At 37.6% G+C, this 17,521-nt stretch overlaps 1 protein-coding gene across 4 annotated transcripts in view; it reads right to left on the bottom strand.

Annotated features, from left to right (window-relative positions):
* Positions 1-17,521, bottom strand: part of TOPAZ1 (testis and ovary specific TOPAZ 1) — a 101,411-nt gene that overhangs the window by 18,331 nt on the left and 65,559 nt on the right. For all 4 annotated transcript variants that reach the window (XM_049629109.1, XM_049629111.1, XM_049629110.1 and 1 more), the window contains 4 exons: positions 15,850-15,916; positions 14,604-14,778; positions 13,176-13,276; positions 10,542-10,707 (listed from right to left, as the gene is read on the bottom strand). In XM_049629109.1, the coding sequence (XP_049485066.1) occupies positions 10,542-10,707; positions 13,176-13,276; positions 14,604-14,778; positions 15,850-15,916 (509 nt within the window). The remainder of the gene's footprint in view (positions 1-10,541; positions 10,708-13,175; positions 13,277-14,603; positions 14,779-15,849; positions 15,917-17,521) is intronic.

The following is a 17,521-nucleotide window of genomic DNA, read 5'->3' as shown; positions in this document are numbered from 1 at the left end:
ATGCATATTTCTGGGAGTTAAGAGCTTTTTTTTTTGACCTTTAAAACCCTCTTTACAAATTTTTTTTAAAATGTTTTTTTTTTTTTTTTTTTTTTTTTTTTTTTTTTACTCTGGTAAGGGGAGAAGGCAGGAATTTATTGTTCATTTGCCAAGATACAAGCTACTAGTGCTGAGAGTTTTAAATGTCAAACTGAAAAGCCAAAACAATAGATTTCTCATCATAAAGTCTGCCACTAACTAAAATGAGTAAAATATTCTGCATTTCTCCAACACAAGTAATGTATAACCCTTCTATAAAAAGTTTAGTAGGTAGTAAGTGCACAGGTTTTCAAAAGGAAAAAATATTGAGAAATAAGATGGCAGAGGAGCAGGGGGACCCTAAACTTCCCTTTTCCCTTGAACACAGCCAGATAAATATCCAATCATTCTGAGCACCCAAGAAATCGATCTGAGGACTGAGAGAGCAAAACTGCACAACTAGAGGGAGAAAATGGCCACAAAAGGCCACATCGTGGAAGATAGGAGCTACGGAGAGTTGATTTGGGAAAGAAAAGAACTGCAGGTGCTGTGAAGGGGAGGGAGTCCTGATGATGGAGAGATGAGAGAATATAAGAAAGAGAAAGAGGGGGCGGGGGCAGTGCGGAGCGACGAGCACATGCAGGGGACTGCACAAGCAAACTCTTTCCCCAAGACCACTGACTAGGAAAAGGAGAGCAGTGGAGCACAGTCTGAAGCTTTGAAGGTCTGCACCATGGTTGTGCCTTGTGGCCCCGGTGGGGAAAGACTATGAAGACCTGGGAGAGGCCAGCAAGATCTGAGGGTTCCCTGGGTCACATGGGAAGAAACAGTTCCCCTGCTAGGAGTACATTTGGGAGTGGCCGCACAGCCTCTGCGGGGACAAAACAACCGGCAGCACCAATGGGTTCCCTGTTCTCAAGCATAGGAACAAAGACACAAGCAGGGGAAGCAAATCTTGGTGCCAATTTTGTGCTGTGCTTTACAGAAACTCCAAGCTGCTGAGCTGTATTGTGACCATTTTTCTATAACAAACCAGCAAACGCAATAGTACAGTGAAAGCCTCCCCCAGACGGTCAGCATGGGTCCGAGCAGCTTGGATCTCTAAAATTTGGAGTTTTGAAACCCACCTATGTGCCTGAGATAAAACATACGAATACAGTGTCACCTGGCAGGTAGACAGCTCAGACACTGGCAGGGTGAAGGCAGGAATCTGGCAGAAGCTGGGGACACAAAAGGGGTGAATATCTGCTCTTCTGTGCCAGCTTCCTAAAGAGTGGTGGGTGTGAGCTTCCTGTCTGGGGAAGGAGGAGAGAGCGGGGCTAAGCCATTACCCTCCCTCCCCCACACCGGCACTGATGTCCTTCAGTGAGCAAAACAGTGCCACCCAGTGTAGGCGAGAGCAGCTTACACCAAGGCCCTGCTGTGCACCTCCACTGGGGCAAGTCCACCTGAGAATCATCACTGCAGGCTCCACCATCATGGGACCAGCACAAACCCCTCTTATGCACTAAGTCTACTGATCATAGGGTGCTGCAAAGCTTCAGCTCTAGGGGAGATAGGATCCAGCTGCCTTTTTTTTTTTTTTTGATCTAGTTTCTTTTAATAAGCAGACCAAAATACACCTCGGATCTAGCTTCCTTCCTTTCTTTCTTTTTTTTGAACTTCTTCTTAATATAGCCATTACTCTCAGGAGCAGGAATACGACAAGCTTTCCTAACAATCTCTCTCTCTCTCACACACACACACACACACACACCCAGTGACTCAGGCAAAATGACAAGATGGATGAATTCACACCAAAAGAAAGAACAGGATGAAATCATGGCCAGGGATTTAATCAATACAAATATAAGTAAGATGTCCAAATCAGAATTTAAAATAATAATTATAAGGATACTAGCTGGGCTTGAGAAAAGCATAGAAAACACTAGAGAATCCCTTACTGCACAGATAAAATAACCTAAAAACGAGTCCAGTCAAAATAAAAAATATTATAACTAAGATGCAAAACCGACTGGGGGTAATGACAACAAGGAAGCAGAAGAACAAACGAGTGATACAGAAGATAAAATTACGGGAAATGCTGGAGCTGAAAAGAAGAAGGAAAGAAAGGTACCGGACCATGGATGTGGACTTAGGGAACTCAGTGACTCCTTAAAGCACAACAACATTCCTATCATAGGAGTCCCAGAAGAAAAAGAGAAAGAGAAAGGAGCAGAAAGTTTATATGAGCAAATTATAGCTGAAAACCTCCCTAATCTAAGGAAGAACACAGATCCAAATCCATTAGAACCACAGAGAATTCCCATTAAATTCAACAAAAGCCAGTCATCACCAAGACCTTTCATAGTCGAATTCACAAGATGCTCACATAAAGAAGGAATCCTGAAAGAAGCAAGGGTAAAAAAAAATCCTTAACCTGCAAAGCAAGACAGATCGGGTTGCAGCAGATCTGTCCACAGAAACTTGGCAGGCCAGAAGAGAATGGCACGATATACTCAATGTGCTAAATGGGAAAAGTATGCAGCCAAGAATACTTTATGCAGCAAGGCTGTCATGCAGAATACAGGAAAGACAGTTTCCCAAACAAAAACTAAAGGAGTTCATGACCACTAACCCAGCCCTGCAAGAAATATTAAAGGGGACTCTTTGAAGTGGGAAAAAAAGAGCAAAAGCATAAAGACTAGAAAGGAAGAGAGAACATCACCAGAAACACCAACTTTATAGATAACACAATGTCACCAAATTGACATCTATCAATAATAGCTCTAAATATAATGGACTAAAAGCTCAAATCAAAAGACACAGGGTATTAGAATGGGTAAACAAACAAGACCCATCTACGTGGTGCCTACAAGAGGATCACTTTATTTTATTTCATTTTATTTTTTTTAAACTTCTTTTTTTGTTTGTTTATTCATTTTTGAGAGACAGAGCATGAGCAGGGGAGGGACAGAGAGAGAAGGAGACACAGAATCCAAAGCAGGCTCCAGGCTCTGAGCTGTCCGCACAGAGCCCAATGCGGGGCTTGAACTCACGAACCGAGAGATCATGACCTGAGCTGAAGTGGGATGCTCAACCTACTGAGCCACCCAGGTGCCCCTAAGAGGATCACTTTAGACCTAAAGACACCTACAGACTGAAAGTGAGAGGGTGGATAATGATTTATCATGCTAACAGATGCCAAAACAAAGCCAGAGTAGCCATACTTATATCAGACAAACCAGATTTTAAACCAAAGACTGTAATGTGAGATGAAGAAGGGCATTATACCATAATTAAAGGACCTACCTATCAAGAAGATCTAACAATTGTAAACATTTATGTACCCAAATATATAAATCAATTAATAACAAACATAAAGAAACTCAGTGATAATAATACAATAATAGTAAAGGACTTTAACATGCCACTTACAACAATGGATAGATCATCTAAGCAGATCAACAAAGAAATAATAGCCTTGAATGACACACTGGACCAGATAGACTTAACAGATATATTCAGAACTTTTCATCCTAAAGCTGGAGTATACACATTCTTCTCGAGTGACCATGGAACATTCTACAGATTAGATCACATACTGGGTCACAAATCAGCTCTCAACAAGTACAAAAAACTGAGATCATACCATGCATATTTTCAGACCACAATGTTATGAAACCTGAAGTCAGCCATAAGAAAAAATTTGGAAAGACTGCAAATTATTGGAGACTAAAGTCCTACTAAAGGATAAATGGGATAACCAGGAAATTAAAGAAGAAATTTAAAAAAATACATGGAAGCAAATGAAAATGAAAACATGATAGTCCAAAACCTTTGGGATATGGCAAAGGGGGTCCTAAGAGGGAAGTAAACCGTAATACAGGCCTACCTCAAGAAGTAAGACATGCCTCAAATAAACAACTTAAAGTACACTTAAAGAGGGTAGAAAAGGAACAGCAAATAAAGCCTAAATCCAGCAGAATAAAGGAAGTAATAATGATTTGAGCAGAAATAAATAAAATAGAAACAAACAAAAAAACCCAGTAGAACAGATCAATGAAACTAAGAGCTGGTTCTCGGAAAGAATTAATTAAATTGATAAACCCCTAGCCAGACTTATCAAAAATAAAATAAATAAACAAAGTCACAAATGAAAGAGGAGCGATCACAACCAACATCACAGAAATATAAAATTATGAGAATATTACAAATTATATGCCAACAAACTGGTCAATGTGGAAGAAATGGTCAAATTCCTAGCAACATACAAACAACCAAAACTGAAACAGGAAGAAACAGAAAATCTGAACAAACCCAAACCAGCAAAGAAACGGAATCAGTAATCAAAAATCTCCCAACAAATAAAAGTCCTGCGCCAGATGGCTTCCCAGGGAAATTGTACCAGACATTTAAGAGTTAATACCTATTCTTCTCAAACTTCCAAAAAACAGAAATGAAAGGAAAACTTCCAAATTCACTCTACGAGGACAGCATCACCTTGAATCCAAAACCAGACAAAGACCCCACTATAAAGGAGACTTACAGGCCAATATCCCTGATGAACATGGATGCAAAAATTCTCAACAAGATACTAACAAATCAAATCCAACAATACACTAAAAGAATTATTTACCATAATTAAGTGGGACTTATTCCTGGGCTGCAGGGCTGGTTCAATATTTGCAAATCAATCAATGTGATACACCACAATAAAAGAAAAGAACCATATATCCTCTCAATAGATAAACAAAAAAAAGCATTTGACAAAACATAGCCTCCACTCTTGACAAAAGTGCTCAACAAAGTAGGTATAGATGGAACATACCTCAACATCATAAAGGCCATATACAAAAGACCCCCAGCCAATATTATCCTCAGTGGAGAAAAACTGAGAGCTTTTCCTGTATAGCCAGGAAAACTCTCACCACTGTTACTTACCATAGTATCGGAAGTCTTAGCCTCACCAATCAGACAACAAAAAGAAATGAAAAGCATCCAAATCGGCAATGAAGAAGTCAAACCTTTGCTCTTTGCAGATGACATGATATTCTATATAGAAAACCTAAAAGACTTCACCAAAAAATTGCCAGAACTAATATATAAATTCAACAAAGTTGCAGGATATAAAATCAATGTTCAGAAATCCGTTGCCATTTCTACACACCAAAAGAAGCAGAAGAAAAATAAATCAAGGTATCAATCCCATTTAAAATTGCACCAAAAAACATAGATACCTTGGAATAAACCTAACAAAAGAGGTAAAAAATCAGTACTCTGAAAACTATAGAACACTCATGAAAGAAATTAAAGAGGGCACACCCCTATGTTTATAGCAGCACTACCAACAATAGCCAAAGTATGGAAAGAGCCCAAACGTCCATCGATAGATGAATGGATAAAGAAAATGTGGTATATATATACAATGGAGTATTACTCGGCAATCAAAAAGAATGAAATCTTGCCATTTGCAACTACGTGGATGGAACTGGAGGGTATTATGCTAAGTGCAATTAGTCAGTCAGAGAAAGACAAAAATCATATGACTTCACTCATATGAGGACTTTAAGAAACAAAACCGATGAACATAAGGGAAGGGAAACAAAAATAATACAAAAACATGGAGGGAGACAAAACAAAAGAGACTCATAAATATGGAGAACAAGCTGAGGGTTACTAGAGGGGTTGTGGGAGGGGGGATGGGCTAAATGGGTAAGGGGCATTAAGGAATCTACTGAAATCATTGCTTCACTATATACTAACTAATTTGGATGTAAATTTTAAAAAATAAAAAACCAAGGTTAAAAAATTAAAAAAAAAAAGAAATTAAAGAGGACACAAAGAAATGGAAAAACATTCCATGCTTGTGGATTGAAAGAACAAACACTGTTATAATGTCGATACTACCCAAAGTTGTCTACACATTTAATGCAATCCCTATCAAAATACCACCAGCATTTTTCACAGAACTAGAGCAAACAACCCTAAAATTGGTATGGAACCACGAAAAACCTCCAATAGACAAAGCAATCCTGAAAAAGAAAGGGAGGGGCGCCTGGGTGGCTCAGTCAGGTTAAGCGCCCAACTTTGGCCCAGGTCATGCTCTCATGGTTCATGAGTTCAAGTCCTGTGTTGGGCTCTGTGCTGACAGCTCAGAGCCTGGAGCCTCCTTCAGATTCTGTGTCTCCCGTCTCTCTGCTCCTCCCCTGCTCATGCTCTGTCTCTCTCTCTCAAAAATAAATAAACATTAAAAAAAAAAAAAAAGAAAAAGGAAAGTGGGAGGCATCACAATTCTGGACTTCAAGCTGTATTACAAAGCTGCAGTTATCAATACAGTATGGTACTGACACAAAAACAGATCAATGGAACAGAACAGAAAACCCAGAAGTAGATCCACAAGTATGTGGTCAACCAATCTTTGACAAAGCAGAAGAGTATATCCAATGGAAAAAAGACAATCTCCTCAGCAAATGGTACTGGGAAGACTGGACAGCAACATGCAGAAGAATGAAACTGTACTACTTTCTTACACCATACACAAAAAGAAATTCAAGATGGATGAAACACTTAAATGTGAGACAGGAAACCATCAAAATCCTAGAGAACACAGTGAGCAACCTCTCTGGCCTCAGTCATAGCAACTTCTTACTAGACATGTCTTCAGAGGCAAGGGAAACAAAAGCAAAAATGAACTATTCGGACCTCATCAAAATAAAAAACTTCTGCATAGCAAAGGAAAACAATCAACAAAACTAAAAGGCAACCTACAGAATGGGAGAAGATATTTGCAAATGACATGTCTGAGAAAGAGAATATCCAAAATCTATTAAGAACTTATCAAACTCAATACCCCCAAAATAAACATTCTAGTTAAGAAATGGGCAGGAGACATTTATAGACATTTTTCCAAAGAAGACATCCAGATAGCTAACAGACACATGAAAAAATGCTCAACATCACTCATCATCAGGGAAATACAAATCAAAACTACAGTGAGATACCACCTCACACCTATCAGAATGGCTAAAATTTACAACACAAGAGACAACACATGTTGGCACGGATGTCTAGAAAGGGAACCTTCTTGCACTGTTGGTGGAAATGCAAACTGGTGTAGCCACTCTGGAGAACTGTATGGAGATTCCTCAAAAATTTAAAAATAGAACTACCCTATGAACTAGCAATCCACTAGTAGGTATTTACCCAAAGGTTACAAAAATACAGATTCGAAGGGGTACATGCACACTGATGTTTATAGCAGCATTGTCAACAATAGCCAAACTATGGAAAGAGCCCAAGTGTCTGTCCACTGATGAGCGGATAAAGATGTGGTATAGATATACAATGGAATATTATGCAACCATCACAAAGAATGACATCTTGCCATTTGCAATGATGTGGATGGAGGTAGAGTGTATTATGCTAAGCAAAATAAGTCAGAGAAAGACAAATACCTTATTATTTCACAGATAGGTATAATTTAGGAAGCAAAACAGATGAACATAGGGGAAGGGGGAAAAAGAGAGAGGGAAACAAACCATAAGAGACTTAAATTTTTTTTTAATGTTTATTTTTGAGAGAGAGAGGGAGAAAGAATGTGAGCAGGGGAAGGGGGTGGGACAGAGAATCTGAAGCATCCTCTGTGCTGACAGCAAAAGCAGGGCTGGAACCCATAAACCATGAGATCATGACCTGAGCCAAAGTCAAGACACTTAACCAACTAAGCCAGCCAGGCACCCCAAAGACTCTCAACAATAGAGGACAAACTGATGGTTGATGAAGGGAGGTGGATGGCTGATGGGCTAAATGGATGATGGGCATTAATAGGAGGGCACTTGTGATGAGCACTGGGTGGTATATGTAGGTGATGAATCACTAAATTCTACTCCTGAAACCAACATTACACTGTATGTTATCTAAATACTATTTCAATAAAAATTTGGAAAAAATAATTAAAAAAGAAAAACAAAAGGAAAAAATATAGAAAAAGCATATGGAAAAAGTTAATCTGCCTCCTATCCATGTCCTCCAAGCACTAAACTCTTCTTTCCAGAAGCAAACACCATTCTTTGTTTCTCGTGCATCCTTCTAAAAATATTTTAAGGATATAAAAGGAAATACGTCTGTGTCCATCTTATTTACATTACTGTGGACACTGTTCTGCACATTCCTTTTTTCATCTGGCAACAGATCCTGGAGAACATTCCAAATGAATATCTGTAGATCTGCTTTATTCTACTCCGTCATATGGCTATCACACAGTTAATCAACTTGTACTCTCTTAATGAAACATTTAAGTTATGTGGAATCCTTTGTTAGCACTGTGATGGTTAAAAAAAATATTCTAGGGGTTCCTGGGTAGCTTACTTGGTTGAACATTTGACTCTTGCCTTTAGCGTGGGTCATGATCCCAGGGTCATGGGATCGAGCCCCGAGTTGGGCTCCATGCTGAGCATGCAGCCTGCTTGAGATCCTCTCTGTCTCTGTCTCTCTCTCAGTCACTCTCTCCTTCGCCCCTCTCTCCCTGCTCGTGCACACTCTCTCAATCTCTCTCTCTCGAAAAAAGATTGTAGACAACTTACAGTACATACTTGTGTTTGCAGGAGAAATTCCTAGAAATAGAGATGAAACATAAAAGAAAATATGCACTATTAGATTTTAACAGATATTTTGCCAAAAAGCCCCTAAAGACAATGTATGTGAATGCCTGTTTCTCTATACTTTCACGAAAAGTATATCACTAAACTCTTACTTTGCTACTCTGACAGGTATTTTGTAATTTTAATGTATATTTTTACTATGAGTATTGCGCTCATGTATTACAAGTGAGATAGAGTCCTTTGTATTTCCTTTCTTGAGAAAGGCCTGTTTACTGCAGAATGCTTTTAACAACAAAATAATTCTGGGGAGAACTTAGTATACTTCTGTGGGTCTTTCTTTTGAAGAAGTAAATTTTTATTTATGAAAATGACTTTCAGTTGAAATTATCCCTGCAAAAGGAAATCCTGTGTTATAACTTACAGAATTTTTAAAGAGAACATTAAAATTGTAAAAATTTTAAATCTCCACAGTTCATTTCACACCCTTCACACAAACTCTCCTTCATGCTCTAGTTTGAGAAAGATTGGTTTTTCCAGAATTTTTAGGCTGAAATTTCCTATCATAAGGTGACTCACGCTCATTTTTATCAACCATTTTAACCTTTCCATTCTCACCACATCTCTCCTTTCCAACAAAGCTTGTGAGCTCTGGCTTACATCTTGCTAATTTCTACTTTTGTATTTTGGTTACCCTTCCCCACTTAGCAAACTTCACTGGCTATATTTGTCAAGTTGGAGAAAACCCTTTCCAACAAGCTTTTGATCCTGAAGTCCACTCAGAACCTCTGTATTCCATAAATCTCAGCCCTGAACAAATACAAGGCATTACATATATGTATGCAATTATTCCGCGTATATAATACATAAATTATATATTCATATGTATGTGCATGTATATGGGCTTGTGTGTTAGTGTAAAGATTATCTATTTGCTCTACCTGTGCATATATTCTATCTTCCCACCTAAACCCAGAGATTTTTAATTTCTTTAATGTTTATTTATTTTTGAGAGAGAGAGAGTGAGCATGAGCAGGGAAGGGGCAGAGAGAGAGGGAGACACAGAATCCGAAGCAGCCTCCAGGCTCTGAGCTGTCAGTCAGCACAGATCCTGATGCAGGACTCGAACCCATGGACTGTGAGATCATGACCTGAGTTGTTCAGATGCTTAACTGACTGAACCATCCAGCTGCCCCATAAACCCAGAGATTCTTGAGGTTTCTTCACTGTTATCCCATTTTATCAAATGAAATCTGCCTGATGGTTTAAGCAGCCAGAGGTACCATCATGTAGCATGTTGTGTTACTAGTGTGATCTCTAAGTTTTCATTTACCTCATAGCAAACCAATTGCTTTTCCTGGCTTAATTTCATTGTAATTTCTGCTAGATGGATTGACTTACTAGGGAAGTAACCTTGCTTGTCCTGTCTTGAAGTCATGTTTGCCTGTATGTACAAAGATTAAGAGTTCATGCAGATTATCAATAGGGATTTATCTGCCCCAGTGGTAGCTGAAGCCTGGGCTCTGAAGCTGGACTGTCTGGGTTTGAATCCAGCCTCCACTTCTTACTTGTTGTATCATTTTGGGCAAGTGGCTTAATGTCTCTGACATTTTTTAACTAACAAAAAAAGGGGGTTATACTAATTCCAAACTTGTAGAGTTTCTATGAAAATTAACTGAGATAATTGATATAAAGCATTTATTAGTATGGTGCCTGGGCTGAAGTAAGAACTAGCTTTTCAACAAAGGGTCATATGATTTTTTCTTTAAAGTGAGGTTAACTTTCTCCTTCCATTTAACACATCAACCACCTTTCCTATGCACATGATCACTAGGGTTTATTAGGTCAAACTGCCATTCACAATTCAACATCAATTTAAGGTAATTACATAGACAAGAATTTGTAACAACAAATTATATTATGCTTACATATATCAGAACTTACCCCTCAATACCCAAATGGCACCATCTAGGCTTCCACTTTTTAGAAAAATTTCTGCTGCAATATTCACAATTTGACATCTTGGTGCTAACTTCTCAGGCCCTGTAAGTCCTTTTAAAGTTGTAAAATGTATTTTCAATTCATATAGTTTATCTAAGACCTTCCTTCCCTAGAGTAAAAGTAAAGAACACTCATTGAATATCATTCATATAGAGTATCACAGAGGTACAAAATGAGTAATTATATACAAACCAATTATCCAATATTAATCATCCTTCTATACTGATGGTTTCAAACTGCTCTAAAATCCCTGTTTTCAGTCCCCTCCTGCTTAGCCACAAAGACAGACAGGGAAGGGGAGGAAGCAGGGCTTTGCCTCACTATTAATCTTCACACTGCTGACTCCTTTTTTCAAGTGTTTTTATACTTGTGCTTCCCCTAAAGATTTCTTTTGGAAAAAGGAGTTCTTGCCCTAATGTGGAAAACTACTGATTACAAGTTTCTGCACTTCTTCTGTTGATCACCCTAAGAGTTAAGAGGGAGAGACAGTGAAAATCGAGATAATGTCTTATCAAATTTATAGGAAGAATGACAGTGAGGGAAAAAAAGAATAAAACTACTGACTGGAAACTGTCTTTTTTATTCAATAGACCATTCACATAGTCTACATAAAAGATTAGCTCTAGTGTGGACATCAGAAATGAGACATATATTATTATTTTATATCAAGAGTCAGCAAACTTTTTCTATAGACAGCCAGACAGCAAATACTTAGGCTCTGCAGGTCACATTTAGTCAGTTGCACATTCTTTTTGGTTGTTGCTGTTTTTCTTTTCTAACTGTTTAAAAATGTAAAAAACACTCTTACCTCTTGAGATGTAAAAAAACAGGTGAGGGCCAGATCTGGCTTTTAGTTTATGGACCCTTGTTTTATATTATATTCTATACTACCTGAGTCAGATTCATATTGTGATGTCAAAGTATTTTTAAGTTGCCTATATAAATGAGTGCATTTTTAAAGGGAAATCTTTAACTTAATTTTAATAATTTTGTGTTCAAAAGGAATAGGTTTCCACTAAAAAAATTCATACTAAGTAAAATAAATAAAATATTTGTTTCAAACAAGACAGTGAAAATTTTAAATCAAAATTCAGGTACAAACTCACCAACCTCTTAAGAGATAGTATTAACCAAATAAAATTAAAATATACCCTAAAATTGTAGCAAAATCTATCTTTTTCAAAAAGATTTTATCATGTAGTCCTCAATTTCTCAAGCATTAAATATCTAAGAAATTAATGCTAGGATGAACCTTAAACTAGATTGTGAGACCAGGGACAAGGTATATTCTGCCCATCCCAGTATGGGATCACATACTAATCACACATCAGTTGGTATGGGATCACACATCACAGTAGGTGCTAAACCTCATGAAGAGCTTGGAGACTGAAGACCTTATATATAAGGATTCTGTTGCTGTTTTAAAAAAAATTTTTTTTAATGTTTAGTTATCTTTGAGACAGAGACAGAGCATGAGCAGAGGAGGGTAGAAAGAGAGAGGGAGACACAGAATCTGAAGCAGGCTCCAGGCTCTGAGCTGTCAGCACAGAGGCCAACACGGGGCTCAAACTCATGAAATGTGAGATCATGACCTGAGCTGAAGTCAGACGCCCAACCGACTGAGCCACCCAGGTGCCCCTGTTGTTGTTGTTTTTCAAATAAAACAAATCCATGGGGGTGCCTGGGTGACTCAGTAGGTTAAGTGTCCATGTTGGCTCAGGTCATGATCTTGTGGTTCATGAGTTCGAGTCCCGCATCCGGGTCTGCGCTGACAGCTCGGTGCCTGAAGCCTACTTTGGATTCTGTGTCTCCCTCTCTCTCTGCCCCTCCTCCGCTCACGCCCTGTCTCTCTCTTTCAGAAATAGATAAGCATTAAAATTTTTAATATCCATGAATCTGTATATGTAGGAGTGACCTTGTGCTTAAATGTTATTGAACACATTCAATTATAACTTACTCAATTCACCTTCAATCATATGAAATATAAGAAGTAGTAACAAGAAGATATATTATAATAGTTGATTCAGTATTGACCACACTCTCAACTGCTCCATTCATCCCTCAGCACTTACTTCTTATTTTAGATTTTCCTGTCCTTTACTTTATTTCACTTTAATGAATCTATAACCACCTGCCACCTCAGGGAAATCTAAAGAATGGTAGTTCAGTATAGTCCAGAATAACTAGACCACTTCTATGCAGATATCCCAAAGCAGATATCAAGATATATGGGATATAGTGTTCCAGAGCATTCTAGGAGATGATTTTTAAGAAGTTCTGTTGTGAGTTTCCCAGATTCATCTTAAAAAAAAGGTCTTGAACTCTTGCAAAATGGTATTTAGCACAGCTTCCCAAGTGCTCCCTATAGTGAGATACTTCAGGGTAGCTGGTCTCCTGATACTTCCTTTCCACGTTTGCTTAATATACTACCTAATAATTCACTTACTAGTCTGGGACTCATTTTGCCACTTGTAACATTATTAGCAAATTTCTAATTTGTAGTGCTAACTATATTCTGTCAAAAAATTTAAAATTAACACTTTCTGTACCAAGCCCAAACAAAATTTAATGACATACCTTGGCCCACTGCAACAGCTTGTGATAGAAGTACATAGCACTGATTCCAATTCTTCCCAGCAAAGTTTTATCTACTTCACTATTTTGTGGATCTTTGCTAACTGGAACACAAAGTAGGCATATGGGAAAAGGTGGAAAAGTCATTTAAAATGACAGAAAAGGCAAATTAACATGAAATTATTGATACTAGACCAAAGATCAGGTGTCAGCAAACCACAGCCTACATGCCAAATCTGGTGTGTGGTCTGTTTTTTTGTATAGCCTGAGAGCTAAAAATGGTTTCCCTATTAAAAAGAATTTTTTTAATGTTTTTATTTATTTTTGGGAGAGAGAGACACACACACAGAATCAGAAGCAGGCTCCAGGCTCTGAGCTGTCAGCACAGAGCCTGATGCAGGGCTCGAACCCACAAACCATGAGATCATGACCTGAGCTGAAGTCGGATGCTTAACTAACTGACAGAGCCACCCGGGTGCCCCATGTTTCCCTATTAAAAAAAATTTTTTTTTTTAAATATTTATTTATTTTTGAGAGAGAGACAGAGTGTGAGCAGGGGAGGAGCAGAGAGAGAGGGAGACACAGAATCCAAAGCAGACTCCAGGCCCTGAGCTGTCAGCACAGAGCCCAACACAAGGTTCAAACTCACGAACTGTGAGATCTTGATCTGAGCTGAAGTCGGGCACTCAACCGACTGAGCCACCCAGGAGCCTCCCATGTTTCCCTATTTTTAAAGGGTTGTTTGAAAGGAAAAGAAAACTATGTAACACAGATTAAATGTGAATGTGTAAAGCCTAAAACATTTACTACCTGGCCCTTTGCAGAAAACATGTGTTGACCCCTGATAAAGAATATACAGCAGTGAAGGGGCACCTGGGTGGCTCAGTCAGTTGAGTGTCTGACTCTTGATTTCAGCTCAGGCCATGATCTCACGGTTTGTGGGATTGAGTCCTCTGTCAGGTTCTGCGCTGATGGTGGGAGCCTGCTTGGGACTCTCTTTCTGCTTATGTTCACTCTGCCTCTCTCTCAAAATAAGCAAATAAACATTTTAAAAATATATAAATAGCAGTGAAGAGCTCAAAAAAAGTCTCAAAAACATGAATTTTGTTGACTTGTAGTGAAGATAGTAACAACTTAAATGATTCAAAAATTCAGGTGCTCCAGTATAATTTGCTAGGAATAGTTTTACCAATCTGAATGAAAAGAAAAATAAAACATGAAGCATGAGATATTAAAACACCAATTCTTGACCTTATATCATTATAATCTAAATTAATAATAAAAAGATGGAAATATTTATAAAGAGAAATCTGAAATCTGCAATATTAACTTATCCCCAACGTGGAAAATATTAAGAGCTTTACATTCCTGTTAAGAACACTGCACCACGCTAACACACAGAATACTCAGACCCAAATAGTGACATTTTACCTGTTTCAGCAAATTCACAAAATGGAACGCCTGGTCTCTCTTCTTTACAGTTTTTTGTTAGTGTTTCAGCAATACAAGCACAAAATCTCTGGAAATCTGCAAAGTTTCCACAGCTCATTTTTATGTTAATGTATAAATTTCCCAATTTGGTCCAGTCACCTTTTTCTTTACAATGCTATCAGAATTATTAGAAACAAAACAAAACAAAACAAAAAAAGAGAAAGAAAACTGTCACTATGCAAACATATTATGGAATAGGCACATGCTGACATTAGATATATAGAAATTAATAAGACAATTTCTATAGGTCTTATAAACTTACCAGCAGTGTTATACCATTAAAAAACTTTCTATCATACAATTTGTGTTTCTGACTATAGCACAGTCTCTATGAGTTCCAGATGGCAATGTCCATTTGTTTTAATGGTCTTGTTCCTAATGTACTTAAGGATCTCACCCTCAAACCTGAACTAGACAGTAGGATAGATTTTATGGAAAAGAGATAATTAGCAATATGATTTGAGCTGTCTCCAGAGAAATACATTATTTTGCTACTTTTAAAGATTGCATTTTATTATTATTTGGCCCCATTTATGATTTGGGGCCCAAATATCATTTTGGGAATCACATTTCTTCTATGATAGGGAATACAAAGTAAATTTCAGTAAACTTAACATCTTCTCGTTATTTTCTATTATAAACAAAGAAATAGTTTTCCATACCAACAGATTGTTTCAAGGATATAAATACTAATTAAGACTAGACCAACAATTACTACATGAATATAAAAATCATCTTAAACCAAACAGTAAAATCGTCCTGAAAGTTCTCCATTTCTTATCCTCCAAACGCCTGGAAAAGGCACACTGGCCTTGGCTTTCCACTATCATCTCACATATCGCAGCCATCCATGGACTGTGACAAGAAAGCCAACTTTCTTATGCACTGAGTCTGTCCAGTGATAAGAATTAAAGGCTAATTAAGCCTTAGATTATTATACCTTGATAGAAGTTAACTTTGGAAATGAGCCAATTATTTCCAGAATTATTTTTAGAATAGTCCGTAACTCTAGAAGTTACATTTGCATTTCAAAGTATTAAAAAAATTAAACTTTTTTCTTGAGCACTTTCTTTGTATAACAGTCACATTTTAAAAACTTTTCCTAAAACTTTTACTATTCAAGGTCCTTTGTTATTACTGGTTTTCAGAGATCACAGCTATTTATTCAAAAAAGTAAATGTCATACCTGTATTTCATTCAAGGCTGAATCTAAATCACATTTCCAGTTCTGTTTAAATTGCCTCATCCGTAACCTTTAACAATAGAAAAGCATTAATTATGTTCACACCCCCCAAAGTCACTATTGTCCCTAATTCACTTGTTCCAAAGTATATACCTCAGAGAGTGGAAAAAAAAGGAATGCAGTATCTATAAAAATTCTTTAGAGCTGAAGAAAATGGCAAATGCATAGATACCCACCTCACATTATTTCTTCCCCAAACCACAGGCAACAGGAATGAAAAAGGAAATTCTACATGAAACCATACCTTCAGCCTGTAAAGTAACTAAGACAGAAAATGCCAAAGCTTCAAAATAATTGTGAATAAAAAGAGAAAAAAAACACTAAAACCAGCACTTGTTCTCTCCTGCTCCCACTTCATCCTTGCTGATCCACAAGGATTTGTGATAAGCAGAAACAGACCAGAACAAAAACAATGCAAAAAAAAAAAAAAACCCAACCAACCAACCAAACGAAAAAACCAAAAAACAAAAACCAAAAACCCTGTGGGGGAAAACTGAACAGATGGAACCTAACACTGATTAAAAAAATACAACAGACTAAGTCCATACTAAATTTGAAAATGATTTTAAAAAACCCACAGAAGAAAACAAAAACTGGGTAGATTATAACCCAAATCACGCAGAAGGAACTTAAAAGTTTGTATGATTTGAAGAACACAATCTAGGGATGCCTGGGTGGCTCAGTCAGTTAAGGTGTTGGACTCTTGATCTCTGCTTAGGTTTGTGACCTCAGTTTGTGAGTCTGAGCTGAATTGGGCTCTTTGCTGACAGTGTGGAACCTGCTTGGAATTCTCTCTTCCTCTCTCTGCCCATACCCTGCTTGTGCTCTCTCTCAAAATAAATAAATCAACTTAAAATTTTTTTGAAAAAAAAAAAAAAAAGAACACAATTTATAAAATGCATAGCTTCTGGGAAAGAAAAAACGACAAAAATGAAGAAGAAACATCCTTTGGCAATTGGAAAGAGAAAAAGAAGAAAAAAGGAATAAGAGGGTGCCATTACTGTACATCAAATTATGGGGCTAGTTTTGATAATTAGTCCCAATGCTCTATAAATTAACTTATAATACTCTATAAGCATTAAAATGGAATTCCTTGGGGCGCCTGGGTGGCTCAGTCAGTTGAGCGTCCGGCTTCAGCTCAGGTCATGATCTCATGGTTCGTGAGTTCGAGCCCCGCATCCAGCTCTGTGCTGACAGCTCAGGGCCTGGAGCCTGCTTCGGATTCTATGTCTCCCTTTCTCTCTGCTCCTCCTGTGCTCACACTCTGTCTCTCTCTCAAAAATAAATAAAGATTATAAAAAATTTTTTAATGGAATTCCTAATTCCTTTCATGAATCAAGTATAAATAACATTGATACTTAAACTAGATAAAGGCAGAAGAAAGAAAAGTACAGAACAATATCAGTTATAACAGTGATGAAAAAAGCTAGATAAAATATTAACAAGCAAATCAGTTTTACAAAATTGAAAAGAGTTACGCAGATGATGGTTGTGATGGCTGCACAAAAATGTGAATGTGTTTAACACTGCTGAAATGTACACTTAAAAATGGTTAAGATGGTAAATATTATGTGTATTTTACCACAAAATTAAAAATATTGACAAACAGAATCCA

The sequence above is a fragment of the Panthera uncia genome, chromosome C2 (genome assembly GCF_023721935.1).
Source record: "Panthera uncia isolate 11264 chromosome C2, Puncia_PCG_1.0, whole genome shotgun sequence".
Taxonomy (NCBI): Eukaryota; Metazoa; Chordata; class Mammalia; order Carnivora; family Felidae; genus Panthera; species Panthera uncia.
This window is presented reverse-complemented; position numbering and strand designations above follow the sequence as displayed.